Source organism: Ursus americanus, chromosome 6, assembly GCF_024610735.1.
Source record: "Ursus americanus isolate L20-20 chromosome 6, mUrsAme1.1.p, whole genome shotgun sequence".
Taxonomy (NCBI): Eukaryota; Metazoa; Chordata; class Mammalia; order Carnivora; family Ursidae; genus Ursus; species Ursus americanus.
This window is the reverse complement of record NC_142132.1, coordinates 56,159,011-56,181,851: the sequence shown is the minus strand read 5'-3', so window position 1 is coordinate 56,181,851 and position 22,841 is coordinate 56,159,011. Positions and strand designations below refer to the sequence as shown.

Here is a 22,841-nt window from a genome sequence, read left to right as displayed (position 1 = left end):
ATATATATAATACTAACATATATATATTCCTATATAGGAACAAATATATATATATATATTTGGGTACTTGTAAGGAATTAGTAGTAACTGGCTTAAATAAGATATCGAGAAATTGTATATCTAGTTACTTAAAAGCTAAATGTTATTTCAACTAATTTAACCTTTAAAAAAACATGAAAAATATATCTATATTTCCAAGTTCACAGAAAAAGCTTTCAAATTAATTATTTGTATTCTCATCAGCTTGTCTTCTTTTTTTTAAAACAAAGTATTACAAAAGGGCACATTTGCCAACCGGTGCAATTAGATTTAAACATTCCACATCTTCACTCAGGGAAGCACTCAATGTCATCACCTCCACATAGGCCTTTGTTGCCGTCAGGAAACTAGCAGGGCACTTGGCATGAAAAACAAACCCACATTTTTATTTATATATTACAAAATCTATATTTTAATAATGCGTACATTTAAAAATACAGAGCACTCACGCCCATGTAGTCTAGCAAAAAAAAAAAAAAAGTACGACTACTTCATGCATACACACACAATGCACTAAGCATAAATGCATTTACATGACAGGTAGGTAGCTGTTTTAAGCATACACAAGTAATGGATACTGTAACTTCACCCGAACAGGTCAAACTTAACAAAGTTTAAGAAAGTGATTATTTCTCCGAGGACTAAAACTGCAGTAGAGCCTAATCCTATTTTTTTTTTTTAAGATTGCTTTTCCTCAAAGTCGTCCAAAAAAGAGGAAAGCGGGCATTATTTTCACAGCAACCAGATCCAGTAATGTAATCTACAAAATACTGATAAGGAGGAAGAGAAAGGCAATAAAATCATGTCCATAAGACCGGTGATGCGAATAAAAGCAACCTGAAAGTTTACTATTTTATCCTAAGAATGCATCCTAGGCCACCTACTGGGGAAAGGGCTAGGGCCCCGGAACTCGATCACTGAGCATCTCCGCCAGGCAGGGCCGCGCGCCCTAACTGGCCATCTGGAAGGGCTCTGGCTGGAAGCCGAAGAGCCTCTGGCCGTAGGGCTCGCTCTCACCCGGCAGCTTCGCTCCCGCAAACGGAAGGTAGTGATCGCGGCCAAAGTGCTCACAGTGGAGACTGACCCAGTCCCGCTCCGAGCCGAATCGCTCGGCCTCGGCCAGGATACGGGTCAGCGCCATGATGTAGCTCAGTGCCATCTGCAAGGTCTCATACTTGGACAGCTTTTTATCCTGGCCCCACTGGGGCACTACCCTGCGCAGGCGGTCGAACGCCGTGTTGAGCCCTTGCATGCGACGGCGCTCGCGCGCGTTGGCCGCTAGGCGCCTGCGCGCAGCGCTCTCCAGCCGCCCAGCCCCGGCGCAAGCACCCGCGCACTCGGCACCGCCTGCGCACGGGGGCGCGGCGCGCGGTGCCGCCGCCGGGTTGCTGGGCTTGCAGGACTTCATCCCCGGCCGGAAGGAGGGAGGCGCTGAGCTCACTCGTCCGCTTAGGACCTGCGCGCGAGCCGGTCTATCGAGCCGCTCCCCAACGTGGCTCTTCTGAGCGAGTAAGTCATACACAAAGCAACTCGCGTGGAATCAGAGTTTACAGTGGGGAGTACGGGACCCCGCCTTCCGTCCTACTGGATAACCAGATTGATGTCTCTTCACTTGCTCAAATTTAGGGGAAACTGAGGTGCTGAAGAGAAAGTCATTTTCCCAACGTGAGATTGGAAAAGAGAAGGGAACCTTCTTGCTGCGGAATTTGGTGTGGCTGGTTTGGGGAAGGTCTTTCAAGTCCTCTGGGAAAGCCTGAGACTTCTTTTTCCGGAAGACGAAATCTTTCCAGATGCTCAGAGAAGGAGCGCTTTTTCTGCAGTAGCTGTCGGACAGTGCTGGATAAATCTTTGAAGGAGGAGAATTTATAGCAGACGGCTGAGGGAGGGAACAGGTGGTGGCAGGTGGGCGGGCGTCCCTCGGCTTCCATCTCAGCACCTTCCTACCCTGGGAACTGCAGGGGGGGGGGAGGGGAACGACGCAAGGCAAAATCCTGACATTACAGCCTTCGTCTGTTGAAGTTTCTCCAAAGCTATGTCCAACAGTAACACACCATCTGGAGTGGCCTGGCTGTCCCCAAAAGAATAACAGGGTGGGGGTGGGGAAAGAGCTTGGTCGATTTTTTCCCATATCAGCGAGAAGCTTACACATAAAAACTTAACGGAGGTTTTACAATTATTAGAAATTATTTGTATGAACATGTTGGTCTTGGAATTGAGAGATATATTAAAAATTTAAGAAGATTTAGCTTTGTCAAGATGTATGACAATTTTGGTTAATGCCGATCTAATACATTGACATTTTTATTTAAGCTATTAAGTAAGTTGGGACAAATTAGTAGATCCTAATATTGCAGACCTGGAATTTTACTGTCCAAATAATTTGACTGTTTTCTGCAGAATAATTTATTGTAACATATCAAAAGATATTAATGGCATATCAAAATATTCTAATTATATAGTTAGATTGCATGAGTTTGGATACTTAGGCAAATTAACTCAGAATTTATACTCCATTTCCCTGAAAGAAGTTCATAAATGTTTTGGGGACATATATGGAGATGGTAATTATTTAATTTGACATTTAAATCTAATAAAACTAATAATCCACATATATGTGCAAAATGGAAACATCTAAGTAACTTGTGAGATTTTAAAAAATAATTCCTAATGGAAGATTTTTCCCCATCTCGTAAATAACTGTAAATATTCCATACTCCATGGATGTTGCAGTTGTATCAGCTGTCCTCAGGAACAATAACGAAGCATGATTTCCACCATTGATAATCATCTGATTTATACAGAGAACCCAGTAACTTGATTCTCTCATCACAGCTTTTTTCTAGCTCTTAAGGAAGAGTAAAGTGGCAAAGAAACCAGCTCCAAATAGATGCAAGCCAGGATCATTTCTGGATTCTTCAGGAACACCAAGTATGTCCTTTCTCCTTTTGAAATATGGATTATGACAGCATTATTCTCAGATATTTTTGTTTAATTCAATTTTCAACAAACTCTCACAAAGCAGGAATCTTTTTACTGTAACTTTCTTCTCTCACCATTGCCTCAGACTGAAACCCCATTGTGAATGCCCTGACTCCCAAGTCTAATCTTCCCATAAATAGTTGATTAATCCCCAGCTGAAGCAATGACAGTGAAATGAAGTTGAGTAACATGAAGACAATAGAATACAATTGAACATTAATGATCTCCAGCATGACAGATGTTGAACACAGACTTTTGCAAGGAGCCACTCGGCTCTGTTACTCTGAGTCCTAATAGTCTTGGTCAGGAATGGTAGTCCTGTGACAGGAAAGACTACATTATTTCATCATCAAAATGTCAAATATATTTTTTGAATTTTTATGGAAATCTTCCCTATTAATCCTATTATTTCTCGTATTCGCTTATCTCATCCCTTTCGCCCAAGGAGCCTCCTCTGTGATACTCTCTGGAATGTTCCCCCACAAAACATACTGTGCGCTTGTTCTGTAAGCTATTTTTCAAAGTGCTAATAAGATGCATGATTTTGCAGGCCATATATTCAGTTTGGAGAGATTATAGCTTGTGCACCAAGAGAAGCAAAAGCACAACTTGAAGAGAAAAAGGAAAAATAACAATATGCACACAGCACATAAGAACGTAAACTAGCAGATATCTATGACATGAAATTGATCCAGGATAGAGAATATTGCTACAATAAAGGGACTTAGGAGTATACAGTGTGTACAGTAAGACAGTTCCCAAATGTATTCTGAAGGATAATTTATTAGTACTACAAAGAGGCTATTGGGGAAAAGGATTTCATTGTCAAGTAAGTTTAGGAAACATATCTGCTATCTCCTGCTTGGAGAGGCATGAAGCAGAATTGGTATAGTAAAGTTTCTAAGAAGTCCTGAGGTAAAGAAACCTACTGACTCTAGCATTTCTTAGACCTTTTTGAACACAGAACCCTTTTTTCCTAGAAAAGCCTATTCACAAATTTCCTTGGAATACATTTTTCCACACCTGCTCTAGTACCTCCCATTTATTTTATAGAGGAGAAGGTGAGATATAGAAACTAAACACTACGCTCAGAGATATTGAGCAACTTAATGACTGTATTAATATCTCTGTGTCCTTTGATATTGGAGGTTTTCAAATTATAAGATCACTTAATACAAGCCACTCAGTTTACAGTGGGGCAACTGAGATCCACCAGTGACTTCCCAAAGTCAGACAAGTCACTAGTGAAGATTTCAGGAATAAAATTAGAAATTTTGTGCTTAAAGGACGTGTTATCTATTATATAACGCTGACGTCTAGCACGGTCCTTAGACAATGGAAGGTAATACATGACACAAACTGAATGGCTGGAAAAATAAAGTAGGTAAATGAGAGAGAGATGCTCTAGAATGAGTGCATTCGTAGTGAATAACCCGTATGAGTGATCTGCATTCCCTCACCTTGTAGAGAACACACACATTAGTTCCACATTTTGAATGCAAAATTAATTCTTTCTTACCAAAAAATACAGCCATTTGAGCCCGAAGGACATGCATGGTAGAAACTCCCACAATGTTTCTGTACCGAGGGTATGATCCTACCAGCTGAACTGGCAGTTACTGTATATCTCAGAGTTGGCCAGAAATCAAAACTGGCAGATGGAGATGGGGGAGAGGAAGAAGTAGAAGGGGTTTACACCTGTAGAAAAATAGGAGCAATATTATTTAAAGGAAAGATGACAAGGATGCGGGGGTTCCTGTCCCAGGCCCCAGAAGTGATCACTTATCTCCAGAAAGTATGGGCTCACCACAGTGCCCCAGGTGATTCTCCAACCCCCATTACTTCACACACTGCTTGAAAATTCTGGCTTGACAGTCTGATTTAATTTCTCGTCGCCATGAGCCAGATTGACTTGCATGGTTTGGACTCTGCATACACTCTTTTCCATAGTGGATCTTAGCCCCTTCTTAGCGTCTAGGTGAAGCACCATCTTTGGAGTCCGTTTTGAGTCCTGTATCTCCTGTCAACTAGCTGTGCGCTCTTGCACAAATCACTTCTAGGTTTCCTTCTGCAAAGTGGAATCATAACACCTACCTCACAGGGCAGTAGAGAGCATTAAATGAGACTGTAGTTGTAAAGAACCCTGCTTGGTCCCTAAGGAAGTCACTCTTTAAATGACAGTTAATGCTGCATGTTGTGAGTAGTTTTCACAAATGATAATGAAAATGAACTTAATGAATCATCTTTGGAATCTTTTAAGCATAAAGCTATAGTTAGTCATGATGCGAATCCCAGCTGTGCAACCTTAGGCAACTCACTTAACTTCTCCATGCCTCTTAAGTTCATCTGTTAAAAAGAGGTTGAATAATAGTACCAATCTTACAGATTTGGTATGAGGATTGGATAGTTACTCTTTGTAAGCACTTAGATCTGTGCTTGGCATACAATTAAATGCAGTATATAGATGCTTGTTTGGGTAAATGACCTGTGGCAATTGTTCAGGATGTAGACTAGCCCCCCCCCTTTCATCCCTCCTTTCTCTCCACCCATTTTTGCTTTATTTTCCTGCTCTTCCATAAAGGGAGCAGGAATAGGGAGAGAAGACTAAATTCAAAAGAGTTCCTTTTCCCTTTTGCTGCTCAGGGCCTTACTGGGTAGTAAATTTGGTGATTTCATTATAGTTTGAGGTTCAGTTTTGTAATTACAGACACATTTTTAAAGTGTTAATTTTTAGGGGATACTCTATTTTTCCAGTGACTGGAATATTTGCATTCACCATCCAGGGCCTTCCTTTCCTGGTGCTGAGGTCTTTGAGAAGACAAATCAGTTATCATTATTTTTTTTTTTTTTTTGATGAGTCTAGAAGCAGAACAAAGGGAATCAATCCGAGGGATGTGCTGCACTGTTCTATGGTAAATTTGGACCAGAAGCTGTGTTTTTTAGAATGCCTTTCCCTGTGTCATTCTGGATCTGAGGTGGGCAAAGGGAAGTTATATGAGCTTTGGGAAGCAGAAGTGAACCCACCGTGCTCTGAACATCATTGCAGGTTAGAGGCCATGAAAGACAGACACAGAGGTGCACGTGCATTCCAGTTTGTTCTTGAACTTTTTCATTGTGTATCTACTCCTCCCTCCCGACTGCCAGCTCTACTGACCAACACCTCCCCACCCAGTCTTATTTTAGCTGCTGGAAATACATGTCTCCCAGATTCCCCTGCAAGCCCTTCCTCATTCACCCAACCCAGGGCTGCTTAGTGACTATTCCTTGATGCTTCAGCAACCCCTTCTGAACCCTTACATTCTTAGCTCCTTTCCCTATTGTATAAGTCCTCATTCTTATAATAAATTCCTTCCTCCATAGTCCACACAGTGGTTCCCATTTCCCTGGTTGAACCCTGACTGGGACAAGGAATCTTTTCTCCAGGCAACAGCAAAGTCATGGGACCCATCCCTGCCTCCCAGCGAAGACCCTCTGCACGGGTGCTTCCTTGTCTATGTGTCCACCAGTAATTACTGTTTCCATCTGTTCAGCCCTGTGCCAGACAACATCAGGAGTAAGACAGCCTTTAGCCTAATGGAATTCACAATCCAGTTGTGGAGATAACACCCAACACGCATGAAAAAACTAACCCAGAGTCGTAAACCAGGGTTATATTCCTCAAACAGCACAAAGACAGTCCATTAAAGTATGTGAAAAGATTAGAAATTCTGCCGATATTTAATTAATCTCATTTTTTAAATTTCTATCTTAGGATGTATTTATACCATATAAAATATAAAAACATTTATTTATATGTGATTATATACTAGTGTGTTTTTTTTCTGTTAGGAGTGTATGATCAGAAAAGCTGGGACCACTGTCCTAGGCATGAAACACTACATGATTAGTACCATTAGGAGCTCAGAGCAGAGAGATTTTACTGTGCTCTGGAGAAAGAAGGATTTTGGCTCGTGAAGCCACCTCTCTGACATCATCTCTTACTGCTGCGCCCTCAAAAGGCTGCTCCTCCTCCACCTCCCATGCTTACCCCCACCTTGGGGCTTCTTCCCTGGTTGCTCCCTTGGCCTCAAATGCAGTTTCCCCAGATCCTCCCTGGCTGGCTCGATTGTGTCATTTAACTCCTATTCTATCCAGTGCTTTATGTGCTTAGCTGTTTGTTTGGCAGGTCCGAGAATTCAGAGGTTTCCTCTATATTATTCCTAGCTGACTCTCCAGTACCTAGAATTGTATCTAGCACATAACAGCTGCTCAAGAAATACTGGTTGAAGGAAAAAAAGAAGGGAGGAGGAAAAGGTAGATGAAGGAACCCCACGCACAAAGGGAGGGTAGACACTGTTCCCCTAGGAATGCAGCTCTTTTTCTTCCTGCTCATATGGACTCTTTTGGGGGAAATTGTGCCCTCCAAAAGCAGTGGCAGCAGACCTGCTGCTTTTGTTTCTGCTCTGAAATTGTGATATTTGCTGTTTCGCGGTGAGCAGGTGGCTTACTTCCCCAAAGGGTGGCTCTCGTTACAATCAAGGTTTCAGGCAGTACCTGAGTCAGCTCAGAGTTAAAGCCCAGAGACCTTGCTGGCCCAGGCCAGCCGCTGATACTGCTCCCTGCCCAGGGGGAAGTGGTTTTTCTCTCGATTTTAGTTGGTGTTGCTTTTTTGTCTCCTTGTGCAATTTCAGCAGCTTGGCTGAACAAGTTTTTCTAAATGTCCGAAGACTTGGGTCTTTTAATTCTGTGTTCCTGTTCCTCCTCATCATCGTGTTCAATTCTTACTTCCCTGTCTGTGCCCCAGCCTCCTGCTGACCTTCACTGAGCAGGGAGCAAAAAAATGTCATGCCTAGCTGACCAGATATCTGTACCAGTCAGATTCCTCGCTGTCTCTAAGTGAGATCCAGCACTGGCAGCCATAGGAGTATATGTGCTTTTCTATTCCTTTGGCAACCATATACCAATTTGTTTCATTGTTTCAAACTTTCATTCATTTATTCAAATATTTAGTGAACTTATTACCTGTAAGGTACTAGAAATAGAGCTGAGCGCACTGCAAAAATCTCTACCCTCGTGGATATTTAAAACTGGTATTGTTGGTATCTTCTTATGAATTTATTTCCTGTTTCTCCAAATAGGTTATAAGTTCTTTGAGGGAAGGGGCAAATTTCAGATACCTGGGTCTTGCTAAGTGTTTGATAAATATGTATTTGCTGCTTGGTTGACTGAAGTTTTTATTTAGGCTGACCTTAAGCTAAAGAAACCAATATCATCACCATAAATAAAGTAATGCCTTCAGGAAACGCCAAATGCTTACCAGGCATTAATTTCTATCTTCACAACACCCTTTGAGTAGGGGCCGTTATAATCTTCATTTTGTGGCCAAGACAACTCAGGGCCCTGATTAAGCCAAACTGCATAACTAGTGAATAGATCTGAAACCTGGTTCTCTTTCTCCCTAGAGCCCATGCTCTGTGCTGCACTGGGTCTAGTGATGTTAGGGACAGGGTCTTAGTGTACCCCCAGTGCCTGGTATTATGGCCAGCACATAGCAGATGTTCATTAAAGGTGCTGAGACCTGTATGCACCAATATGTCAGTCCCAGCCTGCCTTAGCCCTGCTGGACAGTAGGCAGTAGCCTGCAGGCACAGACTAGCCTATTTCCATGAACCAAATCTTAGGTTCCCTTGGAGGTCCATCTCCTACTAGTGGGTTAGAATTAGTACTTAGCGCTCTCATTACCTCTAGGAGGGGTCAGAAGACAGAGGTGGAAGCTGGACCTGGCCCAAGGCAAATAATACAATAAACTCTTTGTTATTTGATGCATGTAGATTAGATTAACAAAAAAAAATGACACTTAACACACTTACCTACTTTTCCCAGGAGCTTAAAAATCCTGTCTAAACCTATGGAAACTATGGTTTTAATTTGAAGAGATAAAAAGTATTCAAGCTTCTTTAAAAAAAAAAAAAAGGAATTAGTACTTAGCCCTGAGCTTCGTATCTGACGTACCTGGGGGAGAATCAGAGGCTCCTGAGGACTGAGTTTACCCTTCCTCTTCAAACCCTCCTACATTATGCCTCCCCCCCCTCCCCCCCCCCCCCCCCCCCCCGCCCACACACACACAGTACGCCCTCCTCCTTAGATTCCTAAAGGCCTGTCCTGACCCTCAGTCTGGTTAATGGAAGTTCAGGGTAAATCCCTCATTTGCCATGAGCTCTCCTTCCAGGACCTGGACACTTGCTGTTGTTGCAGCAGAGGACTAAGGGCCTGCTTCAACCCACATACACCTCCCTAGCCCAAGGACTTGACCATTTCCTATAGCATCCTGCTTCTGCATCTCCTCACATATCAGATTCTTGGAAGTCATACCAAGAGAGCCTAAGTTTTCAATACCCCTCTCACCCTGGGCTTCTGACCATCACCCTCATAAGCCAAGTTCACCAGAGTCAACTTTTCCAACCCTGGCCTTCCATTGCTTGCATGTTTACCTCCTCACTACTGCCTCTTCTTGAGACATCAGTGACCCAGACAACTGAGCACCCTGTGCTTTGCCAGTCATGCAACCGCTGTTGGCTGCATTGCTCAGATACCAAGTGATGTCCATAGCCCCCTCCCTCCAGCACACCTGTCCTGTTCCCCAGTGGTTAATGCCCACTCTCCATATGATCTCTCACTCTAAGTCACTTGAATCACTTGGCAAATTTGCATTGCTACTAACTGATGAATACTGAATTGGGGCCCAAGAAACATAGGTTCATGCCTCCATGCCCCCGATGGTATGCAGGATGCAGGTAAGTCATCTCAGTTGGAAGCCAGAAGGTCACTTAAATACTTGATGACTTTAGGCCAAGAAATATCCCTGGAACACAAGTTTTCTGCATTTTGAGAACCTCTTACCAATTCAATCTCCCCAGTGTCCCCAGACTCAAGTGGGTCAGAGAAATTCCAAAGTGCTGACTCTAGCCCCCAGTGTCCCCTTTCTCTCATACCTCACTTTACCCAGAAAATCAGCTTTATTTGTTTCCCGGAGAGTATTCTGAAACTGTTACCCTTCAACAAAGAAAAGGAAATTCTGGCTGAAACAAAGCTATACAGGCTTTTTACTGCAGGACTTTTCAGGCCTTTTACTATGATCATGGTCCTTCTCAGGATGAGATATACAAAGCTTCCCAAATTATGTGGCCACAGAAGCTCTTCATCTCAGAGGATATCCAGAGAGCAGTATCCACACAGAAAAATTTTGGAAAATGAATCCATATTGTTACATTTAAGGAAAAGGCCATCTTAAAACATTTTAGTGTTTGATTTTTAAAAGAATATCTGTATATCTTGGGGTGCCTGGGTGGCTCAGTTGGTTTAACATCTGCCTTCTACTCAGGTCATAATCTCAGGGTCCCGGGATCCAGCTCCGGCTCCCTGCTCAGTGGGGAGTCTGCTACTCCCTCTCGCTCTGCCTCCCCCCCACCCCCACCCTGCTTGTGTACTCACGTGCTCTCTCCCTCTCTCAAATACATTAAAATCTTAAAAAAAAAACTATATATCTTTACACTCAAAAGTCTAACTTGCAATTTTGAAATTAATGAACTAATTCCTTCTCCACTACATTCTAGTCATTCTTTTGAGTCCTGAAGATTTCTCTTATGAAGTTACTTAGGAGCATGCAAATTCTCTGGCAACGCCAATGGTGAGGTGGATGTGCTAGGAGAAGTATGTTGAGGCTGGGAAAATTTTCAGGGCAAAAAAAACTAGCTAACAAGGAGGATGATCGGGAAAAAAAAAAAAAAAAAAAAGGAGGCTGATCAGAGGTTCACTGCTCAGCCAGGTTGGAATTTGACCGTATATAAAGGGACCCAGGAAAAGAAGGAAGTGCCAGTAGAGAGAAGGGCATTGGTGGCAGAGTCAGATTCAAACTGTCCTAACCCAGTTTATTGTCCAAGGCCTGCTGGTATACCTGTGCCTGCAAATAACCTACCTCTGTTATTTGAGCGCTTCTAATTATTGTCCAGTTACCCCACTAAAAAGTGTTAAGAGAGACACAGAAGCAGACACTGTAGGCCTCCTATGGAAAAACACAGCACCCAGTATAACTACTAAAAAATTGAACCTGAATGTTATTAGACCTCTATATCTAACAATCAATTTGCATGACATTTAGAAGACAGAGAAACATGTTAAGAGATACCGTGGGGAGGCAAAATCCAGAATTGAGAATCTCAATAGGACAAAAACTGGTTTGTCAACAAATACACTGCCTGACAAAAAAGAAAAATTGAGGAACCTATGGAATTATAATAAGAGACTAGAACCATATCAAACATATGCAATGTGTGGATCTTATTTGGATCCTGATTCAAGTAAAGCAATTTTACAATTACTTATGAGGCAATGGGGAAAATTTGGACACTGATTGCATATTTAACAGTAAGGAATTAATAATAATTTATTAATTATTAGCAAGTTATTTTAGATGTAATAGATATCATGGTTACACTAAGTCCTTATATTTTAGAACTACATACTGAAATATTCACAAATGAAATTATATAAGATGTGGAATTTGCTTCAAAATAATCTAGGACAGAAAGAAATAGGTAGAAGTATAGGGAAAACAAGATTGCCTATGACTTAATAATTGTTGATGCTGGGTGATGGGTATATTGTGGTTCATTATACTACTCTTCCTGTCTGAAATTCTGCAAAATACAACATAAAAAATGTTGGGTGGGGGGCTGCCACGAGTTGATCACACCATATGAGCTCCTGAAATTAGAAAGAAATTAGTTGGTAGGGACACCTGGGTGGCTCAGTCACTTAAGCATCTGCCTTCGGCCCGGGTTGTGATCCTAGGGTCCTGGTATCGAGTCCTGCGCCTGGCTTCTTACTCAGCAGGGAACCTGCTTCTCCCTCTGCCTGCTGCTCCCCCTGCTTGTGCGCACACACTCTCTCTGATAAATAAATAAAATTTTAAAAAAAATTAGTCAGTAAAAAATTTCCATTTCAGGGTTATATTGGGTGATGCTTCAGAAATGGGGACAGAACAGGAACAGTGTGTGTCTTTAGGGCTAGTGGTCAGCACCAGTGCTTTGGGGTCAAGGAGGTGACCCTCTTTGTACTTCAGTCAACCTACAGAGTCTGCTTCTGGATTCCCAGAAGTTAATCCAACCCTTTTCTGGTTTTACCCAAGACCTGCCTGGAGATGCACCTAGTTGCTTCCCTCTGGTCAGTTCCCAATCCCTTTATTTACCATTTGGGGAGGAAAGGGAGGGTAGGAGACAGAGAGACAAATGGAAGGCTCAAGAGTCATCAAGGGGGGAGCTCCATAAGAGAGCTCTAACTGCTACTTCATGACATGGAAACATGAAAACTCCAGGAAGTATGAAGGAAGTTTTGGTGAATCATGTGGTCTATGGGAAGCTAAAACAGTACCACTGGTATTCTGAGTTGCTCCTACAGAAGTGAGGATGGATTGTGCCTAGGGTAGCCCTCTAGGAGTAGCCTGATCATGGCCATGGAGAGCAGATGAACTCCACGGCCAGAAAACGGAAGAAATTGAACTAGCCCTAACAGGTCCTGTGTCTTTAGCTGTGCCTCGGAGTTAACCAACCCTTGGTGACATCATATGGAAAGTCTCTCTATTTGAGGGAGCTGAGAGAGAGACTTTGATCTCTTGCACTGGGATATTACCTAGCTTCAGAGTTGTCATTGATAAAAGGACCCAGCCTCACATTTGGGTTCTCAGGGGAAGCACTTTGGAGAAGATGGGGCTAGAGCCTTGCCTGTCTGAATCAGCACCCAAACATGGATTAGAAGGATGGGTCCTATGGAAGACGCCATTGATAGTAATAACCGTAGGAAACCCATGGCCTGCTCGCTGGGTGATTGGCATAGCTGAGGCTGTTCCAGTTAATCACTGAAGGTAATATTGTAGTTCACAAAGAATAAAATGGTGGCGGCGCCTGGCTGGCTCAGTCGGAAGAGCATGCAACTCTTGAGCTCAGGGTCATGAGTTTGAGCCCCATGTTGGGTGTAGAGATTACTTAAATAAAACCTTATTTAAAAAAATTTTTAAATGTACTTGGCTTTACACATTTGTGCAGCTTAGATGAGCCTAAGACCCTTTTTCAGAGATCTTTGACATTTGAAGAATTAACACTCTAATGTCACCTGTTCTTGAGAAAGCCAACTTGGTCATTTTCTGTAGGCACAAATTTAAATCCCAGGCTTCCAGACATAGATGTAAATCACTTAGCCAAGGAACAAGTCCAGCTGGTTAGCCACGTGGTACATGCATCTCCATGTAGCCTTACAAGTCTCATGGTTGAAGACACCTTTTATGAGGGAAATTTTATGTTATGATGATATTCTCAAGGTTGGAAAACCCAAAAGTTTTGAGTTAAACCACTTGCAAACATCACAAGCCTGCTGTACAAAATTCACCTCTCTCTACCTCTTTTTAAAAAGTTTTCAGTAGGAAACATCACTTAAGGTTATTGCAGAAGAAAAAAAGAAAACAGAACCAGTCTTTAAGTGAAAAGGAGACAAGAAATGATATGAGGAGTAGCTGACTAAATCAAAGGAAGCTTAGCCAATTCTTTGGCAGGTGAATGAATGAAGGTGACCTGGGAACTGAGGAGCCCCTGCTCTTGGTCCTAGAGCACTATCTTGAGATGACTGCTCAATCCCACTTGTCTATTCCAGTCAAGTTTTCAAATACCCTGGAGAGAGAATTGGACTGACCAGCCTGTCAGGTGTCTCTAGCTGTGGCTATGGAACAGTGTCGGGGTCATCAGGGGGTTGGTCGTGAGCCAGAAGCCACTGCAGTTTGTGTCTGTTAGAGAAAGAGGCACCCTTTCATCCTGTCCCAGTGATGGGGATTCAGCTGAAGCCGCATATAAAGGGGGAAAGTCTCAGGGAAGCTGCAGTTTTGGGTGTAGCAGTTTCCTGACTGCCACTGCTGTGTGTTCATCTGGGAGAACCGGCCGTTCTTCCCCTGTCCTCTTCCTCCAGCCGCACCCAGAAGCAGGGCTCCTCGCCCCTATTCCCTTGGCGTCCATTGCAATGAAACTGCCTCTGATGGGGGAAAGGAAGCTTGGGGTACGTATGGCCAGGCAGGCCCTCCTCCGGCAGAGTCTTGGCCCTGAAGAAAACAGCCCCATCCCCAGCTACACAAAAGTTCTTCTCCCTTGAGTCATCACCTGATCCTGATTACCCAGCTCTCTCGGGGGAGTGCTCTACCTGAGGAATGCAACAGAAGCTGTTGCCATGACTACTGCTGTGTTCCCTGGAGTTCTGGTTCTGATAGGACCAGAGACTGGCATGACAGGCTCCTAACACAAGAACCCATTCATTACGGGATAAACCAAAATATGTGCCTGGATCTTCATCTCTTTGTTGAAAAACAAGAAAGCCTAGTGAGTCCGAACGAGGAAGAAATGAGCAACTTCAAGACTTCCCATTCAACTTTGAGACTATGGACTTCAATAGTAAAAATGTTAACATTCAAGATTTTAAAACCAGCACTACTCACTTGGTTCCTGCCTATTTATTTAACATGCTTATCTTATTCATATTTGGCTGGAATTTTCATTATTATCTTTATTATCGTTTTTAGTACCTGAGATTTATTAAGAATGCACTAATGTACCAGGTACCATACTAAAACCTTGCAACATATTATGTTATTCTCTCAGCAGCCCAGTGAGATGGGTACTATTATTGTCCCCATTTTACAGATGGGAAAATGAGGCCCAGAGGGGTTAGAAAATTGTCCCAAGGTCCTTCTGCTGGTGAGTGGTGGAACCTGAATTTGTCTGACTGCAGAACATAGCGTCTTAACCACTGTAAAATCTGTGTCAGTCCAAAGAATACTAGCCTGCTTAACATGGCGTCAGAACATTGAACACAATGATTCAGTATTGCCACACGCAGAGGAACCCACATGTCTCCCTCAGGCTGGAGACACTGCGCTAGGCTTTGGGGGCTCACATGTATTGCATTTGTGGTCAGACCTCCAGGCCTTGTATAAATAGTGGCTAACCCGACCATTACTGTAGTCTGCCTTAGCCTGAAACCAGGCTCCAACCCTAGCCTCTAGTAAACAAACTCTTTAATTCAATTTATCGATGGGCTGCGAAGACAACAGTCCTGGGAGGCTGCTCTGAGCTCTGCCCTTCCCATTAGGGGCTGTAAGTTTGTGCAAACAACCATAAAATTAAACCCACCCAGGGAGGGACATTGATTTCCAATTGGCATAGTTCGCCAGATGCTGTTTGGTCTAAGAACTGCTTGACCTCTACTAGTGACGCCACCTGCCCTTGGCTTTACAGGGTGTGTTCCCAGCAGGGAAGGCCTCTCCACTAATGCTTGCCACTGGAACTTGGGCTGAAGGCGTGGTGGGTTCCCCATATGTTGCAGGGGAGAGGACAGCCACACCCGGGTTTGGCTTCACCCTCTTATCCAACCCTGGGACTAAAGCTGCCCCCAGGAGATTACAGACGCTCCCACCCCCAACTAATTAAGTAGGTGGCCTCCTGCTGCTAAAAGGGAATGAGGGCGGAAAGACAGAGGATGCCTGATTTAACTATGACCTGGGTAAGTAGCTCAGCCGGGGAACCCAGAAATCACTGATGCGTGCCTAAATGGTCTCTAATGGGTTAGGGTGGTTCCTATGCCTGAGACCTAGAGTTCTGTTTATTCTCAGCCTGCTTTGTAATTTTCCAATCTTATAGTCCAAAACATTTATTACAGAAGCTTTACATGCTATTAAAAGCGAAATTATCTGCTAATGAGTATCTTACAATTATTATTACACACCAATCCTTCTGCTACAGCATTGGAATATAAGTGACTATTCAAAGACACTACTTTTTCTCCTGGGACAACCTGAAGATGAACACTTCCTACACAGGAACACGTGTGCGTGCACACACACATACACAAAGAGCAGGCTTCTGGATTCAAAGCTAAGTGTCTACCTGAATTACTAGTGCTACATCTAAATGTCCATGCAATTATGTTTATTCAGAAACTAAAATCATGGCTTGGATTAAGGAAAGAAACCTTTTAGAGTTTTTTGGGAGTTCAGCCTACAAGTGAGTTATTAGTTGCTCCGTTTTCCATTCTGTTTTTGCTAAAAATCACTTAAAAGGAAAGAGGACCTGAGAGGCAAAGAGGAAGACAGTTGTAATAATAGGAAATTGGACTAAATTAAAATGATACTAAGTCACAGCACTACTTGGCCTCTTTGCCACCAACTTTTGACATTCTAATTAGAGTAAATGGTTATGCAAATCTAGTCTGTCACTCATGTCCCCCCTAGCCAGAGTGCCTGTGATTGTTTAAGTGAGGACTGTTGATGGCATAATTAAAGCTCTCCTAAAAATTAATTGGGAATTGGAGGACAACCTCCAAAGATGCCCTAATTTGTGGTCAGCTGGGCACAGCTGTCCTTTTGTCCTGCCTGCCACCAGGACGCCTCAAGTTTCCCCATCAAGTGTAATAGAATGTGACACTCGAGGTGTTCTCAAGCCTTGGTCCACAAGATGGAGTGGAAGATAGACCAACAGGAGTCCACAGCACCCAGCGTCACCTCCTGGGCAGGTTCAGCTGAGGAAACAGGGTTTCAGGTGAATCCAAACACCGAGCACAAAACACTTGGGTTTGGGGGAGCATATGAAACAAAATTGGTCATGAGTTGATAAACGTCAAAGCTGCATAATGAATATGGGGCGGTGGGGACTGGAAGGTGTAATTATAGTATTTCTTTGCTTTTGTGCACTTTTGAAATTTTCCATAATACAAAAGATTTAATGCATACACTCTGTTAAATTAATTAAACATGGAGGCCACAAGACTGAGGTGGTCTAACGCCTTAGCCACCGACATAAGCAAACCAAGACCTAAGTCTGTAAATGCCTCAAGCTTAAGAAACCAAAACCTAAGGACAACCAATCATAAACAGCCAACTAGGCTTTCCCAAATAATGCGGCTGCGTAAGCTATAGCCAATCAAATAATTTACTTGCTCTGCTTCCAAGTCTTTTCTATAAAAGTTTGACCCGTAGCTTCTATTGGTGGAGCATTTCTAACCACTTCTGGTTTGGCACTGCCAGATTGGAACTGATTTTTGCTCAAACTCCTAAAATTTTTAATATGCCTCAGTTTATCCTTTAAAACTAGCAAAAAGTAACTACCATCATGAGGAGGAAGTTCTTAGTAGCCAAAAGCAACTTATGGTTATACTCTTGAAGGAGAAGAGTCAGAGTAACTAATCCTAAAAATGAGTATGCTGTTCTAGTACTTCTTTTTTTTTTAAGATTTTATTTATTGAGAGAGAGTGTGGGGGTGGGGTGGCTGGGGAAGGGGCAGAGAGAGAGGGAAAGAAAGAATCTCAGGCAGACTCGGGCTAAGTACAGAGCCCGACTCGGGGCTTGATCTCCCGACCCCGAGATCATGACCTGAGCCACCACCCACGTGCCCCTGTTCTAGTACTTCTTATCACACCCAACACATCCCCACATCCAGCCCTGACTCTTCCTAGTTTTGCCCTAGCTGGGAATGAACAGCAAGGACTGAGGAAAGATTAGAAGAGAAATGGGGCCAGGTGAGAGACGGACGAGGGGAAACAGGCTGAGGGGGTGTAAAGAGTGAGATCCCCAGGGGAGCCTGGGTGGTGCAGTAGGTTAAATTTTCGACTCGAGTTCAGCTCAGGTCATGGTCTCAGGGTTGTGACATTGTTTAAGATTCTCTCTCTCTGATGCCCTGCAACAGATGACTGGATTAAGAAGTTGTGGTCCATATATACAATGGAATATTACTCAGCAATCAGAAAGAATGAGTTCTCAACATTTGCTACAACATGGACGGCACTGGAGGAGATAATGCTTAGTGAAATAAGTCAAGCAGAGAAAGACAACTATCATATGATTTCTCTCATCTATGGAACATAAGAACTAGAATGATCAGTAGGGGAAGAAAGGGATAAAGAAAGGGGGGGTAATCAGAAGGGGGAATGAAACATGAGAGACTATGGACTATGAGAAACAAACTGAGGGCTACAGAGGGGAGGGGGGTGGGGGAATGGGATAGACCGGTGATGGGTAGTAAGGAGGGCACATATTGCATGGTGCACTGGGTGTTATACACAACTAATGAATCATCGAGCCTTACATCGAAAACCGGGGATGTACTGTATGGTGACTAACATAATATAATAAAAAATCATTATTAATTAAAAAAAAAAAAAGATTCTCTGCCCTTCCTCCCACACTCTCTCTCTTAAAAAAAGGAAAGAAAGGAAGGGGGGAAGGAAGGGAGGGAGGGAAAAGAAAAGTGAGATCCCCAGATAATCTATCCAGAAGAGAATTGAGAGTTGATTATGAATTAATTCTATGTCATAAAAAAACAATACAATCCCATTTGACTTAAAAAGAAAAATAACTTGGAGCACCTGGGTGGCTCAGTCGGTTGAGCATCTGAATTGGTTTCGGCTCAGGTCATGATCTCAGGATCATGAGATAGAGCCCCACAAAGGGCTCTGCACTTATCGGGGAGTCTGCTTAGGATTCTCTCTCTCCCTCTCCCTCTCCCCCATCTCTCTCTCTCAAAATAGATAAATCTTAAAGAAAAAAGAAAAGAAAAGTAACTTAAGTAAATTTTAAAAATGAAAAGTGCCTGATAATCAAGGGCAAATTCTCTCATGATTAACAAGCCTGCCTTGGCTCCCATGAGTTAAGATGCGATGGGAGAAGCAGTTGGTAGGCTCAGTCCTAAAGATGGAGATTTCTGAAAGACAAGGAGCCCCTTGGCTACAGGAATTATAATGCAGGATAGCTGCAGGCTTTGGAGATCACCCATCTTCCCCCACACAAAGTGATGCTATTTTTCTTTATCTTTTAGAAGTATCCATGTCTAGGGTTACAGTAATTAATGAGCTAGTAAAAAGCTGCCCCAGCCAGTGTCTCCTAGCTTTGTTAGGAAAACTGGAGAGAACCAGTGTGGGCTAATTAATTGGTCTTCAGGTAGTAACTAAATCAAAGGTGTCTTGGGTACCCTGGGAAGCCGGAGTCTACCTCTTTCCTGAGAATCAATCAGTGCAAGATTGATGAAAGGCTGCTAAGGTCATGCTTAGAAACACAAAACCATCTGCCAACTCTCTAGGGCTGGTACCTGCAGTAGAGCAATTTTAGAAGAACAGGTGTTCACTTTTAACTTACCTCTTCTTTTCTTTTATGCTGAAATCATGATTTTAGCTAGGAAGAGCCTCCAGTTGGTTGATGAAATTCACAAACTGCCTATTGTAACTTAAAATAACCTGGCCCAAAGGTATTGTGATAACCTCAACCAGCTCTTGCACAAAGTCATAAACCACTCAACTCTGACAATAGCTGCTCTGGCCTCTCCAGAAGCATTTGAGAGCATCAGGAAATGGATTTCAAAGTATTGCCTTAAAAGGGCTGCTATAGACTGAATATTTGTGTCTCCCCAAAATTTATATGTTGAAACTTAATTTCCAATATGATAATATTTGGAGATGAGGACTTTGGGAGATAATTAAGCCATAAGGATAGAGCCCTCATGAATGGGATTAGTGCCCTTATGAAAGAGACTCTGAAGATCCCCCTTGCTCCTACCATGTGAGGACACACTAGAAAGACACAATGAGAAGACTGCAGTCTATGAACCAGGAAGCAGGCTCTTACCAGGCATCAGATCTACCAGCAGTTCATCTTGAACTCCACAACTGTGAGAAATAAATGTTTGCTGTTTATAAGCCACCTAGTCTATGGCATTTGTGTTACAGCAGCCCAAACAAATGAAGACAAAGAGCTAAGCCAAGGAACATTGCTTTGCTCTGTACCACAGAGCAAATCCAATCTGGCCCATCCACTTTGCAGAGTATGCTTGAGAGCCCTGATGTCCTTAAAAGCTGGCACTTAAATGCTCGTTTCTGGTTCCTGGAAAGTATCCTCTGGTTCGGTAGGCTAAGAACATTTTCAAAATTCTTTAATGATGATCTATGAGCACATCCATACGTTAGTGGATCATAGTCCAATGACGAGTTGCCCTTCCTCTATATAAAAAAATTTTTTTAAGGTTCAGTATTTACACCAACTTTCCTTCTTTTTAAATGAAGGTATTCCTTGTTCCTGCTAACCATTTATGTCCCAATTTCCCCAAGAATATGGGAAATTTTCCAAAACACCCATTGTGGTAGATTGTATTTTTCCAAGGACGGCTGTAGCCAAATATATTCTATCTCATGGGCTCTTATTATAATGTGACATTAACAATCCTCCACCAAGGGGTGGGATTTGTGTTCCTGCCCCATGAGCAGAAGTAAAACCACGTGACTAATATGGTCATAAAAGGTAATGCAGCTCCACTTGACCCTCTCGGGGCCTTGGGGACCAAGCTGGTGTGTGGGAAGTCCAGCTATCCCTGAGGAGGGGGAAGGTAGACTAGTGAGGATCAGAGGTGGGAGGAAAATTTATTATTCAGAATGCCTACAAATCAATAAGCAAAATGCCCAATAGAAAAACGGGCAATGAATTTGAAAAGATGTTTCACAATAAAAGGAAGTAGAAATTGCCAATGAATGAATTAAAATATGTTCAACTTCACTAATAAACTAGACATGCAAATTAAAACCTCAATGAGATATTTGTAAACCACCTACCAACCAGACTGGCAAAAAAATGTTAAAAATCTGACCATACTAGGGGTCGGTGAGGATGTGACACAGTGGGAACTGTTGTATGGGAGGGAGGATTGTCTGTAAATTGAAACAACTGCTTTGGAAGCCTGTTAGGTGGTATCTACGAAAGCTGAAGATATGCATAGCACGTGGCCCAGCAAGCCTGCCACTGGGTACATACCATAGAGAAAATTTTGCATGTGTACATTGTAACACATAAAGAAGAATTAATGGCAGCACTTTTGGCAAAAACTAAAGCAAGAAACAACTAAATACATAAGTTGTGATATGTTCTTTCAATGGAATGCTATACAGCAAGATAAATGAACAAATAATGTCTGAACACAAAAATATAGATGATTCTCACAAACATGGAGCAAAGAAGTAAGACACAAAAGAGCACATACAGAATGATTTCACTTGTGTAAAGTTTGAAAATAAACTAATTTGGAAGAATACATACACAGGTGGGACGCCTGGGTGGCTCAGTCTGTTAAGCATCTGCCTTCGGCTCAGGTCATGATCCCAGGGTCCTGGGATCAAGTCCCACATCGGGCTCTCTGCTCAGCGGGGAGCCTGCTTGTCCCTCTCCCTCTGCCTGCTGCTCTCCCTGCTTGTGCTCTCTCTCTCTCTCTCTCTGTGTCAAATAAATAAATAAAATCTTAAAAAAAAAAAAAGAAAAACAAGGCAGTGGTTATCATAAAAATCAAATAGTGGTTACCTCTGGGAGAAAGGAGAGTCTTATAATCAGGAAAGGGAATATGAGGACCTTCTGAGGTGCTGGCAGTGTTCTGTTTATTGATCTAGGGTGGTTTCATGGATATTTGCTATAAATTATTTGATAAGCTATACATATGTTTTCTATATTTATATTTTCCAATAAAAATGTGAATTTTTTTAGAGCTAGGTCTTATGTTCTTATTTTTTTAATTCCAGTATAATTAACATATAGTGTTATAGTAGTTTCAGGTGTACAATGTAATGATTCACCAATTCTGTTCATTACTAAGTGTTCATCATGATGAGTATACTCTTAATTCTTCACCTATTTCACCCATCCCCCACCCACGTCCTCTCTGGTGACCATCAGTTTGTTCTCTGTAGTTAAGAGTCTGTTTTTTGGGTTGTCTTTTTTTTTTCTTTGTTCGCTTGTTTTGTTTCTTAAATTCTACATAGAGTGAAATCGTATGGTATTTGTCTTTCTTTGACTAACTTATTTCACTTAGCATAATACCATCTAGATCTGTCCATGTTGTTGCAAATGGCAGGATTTCTTGTATTCTTTTATGGCTGAGTCATATTCCTGTGTGTGTGTGTGTGTGTGTGTGTGTGTGTGTACATCTCCTTTACCCATTCGCCTGTCAAAGGACACATGGGTTGCTGAAAATGTGAAAAATTTTAGAGCCCAGAAATAGAACACAGAATCTACAGAAAACTGTAATATATGACAGAAGAGGGATTTCAGTTCAGTGGGATAAACTGTTCAGGATGGATGGATGGATTATTTAGTAAGCATTACTAGCATAAGTGGCAATCAGCCAAAATAAAATAAGATATCTCTATGTACAAAAATAAATGTCAGATGGATTTTTAAAAACTGAATATAAAAATTAAAATAGTAAAAATTGGAAGAAAATTTAGGAGACGATGTATACCACCTATGGTGTAGGGAAGATTTTTCTAACCAAAAGTGGAAAATCAGAAGCTGTAATATATATATTTGACTACATAAATACTTTAAAAATTGTTTCATGAGGGGCGCCTAGGCAGCTCAGTCGGTTAAGCAGCTGCCTTCAGTTCAGGTCATGATGCCAGGATCCTGGGACTGAGCCTCTCATCAGGCTCCCTGCTCAGCAGGGAGTCTGCTTCTCCCTGCCCCTCTTCCCCTCCCCCAGCTCCTTCTCTCTCTCTCTCTCTCTCTCAAATAAATAAATAAAATCTTTTAAAAAATTGTTTGATGAAAGTCACTCAGACAAAATATTGGAGAAAATATATCCATACCTATGACAGGTAAAAGTCATAATATACAAAGTATTTTTACAAACCGATAACAAAATGCAATTAAAAATACACAAAATATACGAATAGAGAGTTCAGAGAAGAGAAAGTATAAATGGCAAGTAAATATATCAAAAGATGCTTAACTT

At 42.3% G+C, this 22,841-nt stretch overlaps 1 protein-coding gene across 1 annotated transcript; it reads right to left on the bottom strand.

The window, feature by feature from the left end:
- Positions 1-238: 238 nt before the first annotated feature.
- On the bottom strand, positions 239-5,523 carry ATOH7 (atonal bHLH transcription factor 7). Its single transcript, XM_045783333.2, has one exon. The coding sequence runs from the start codon at positions 1,445-1,447 to the stop codon at positions 989-991; it is 459 nt and encodes a 152-aa protein (XP_045639289.2). The 5' UTR covers positions 1,448-5,523; the 3' UTR covers positions 239-988.
- Between the last annotated feature and the right edge of the window lie 17,318 nt (positions 5,524-22,841).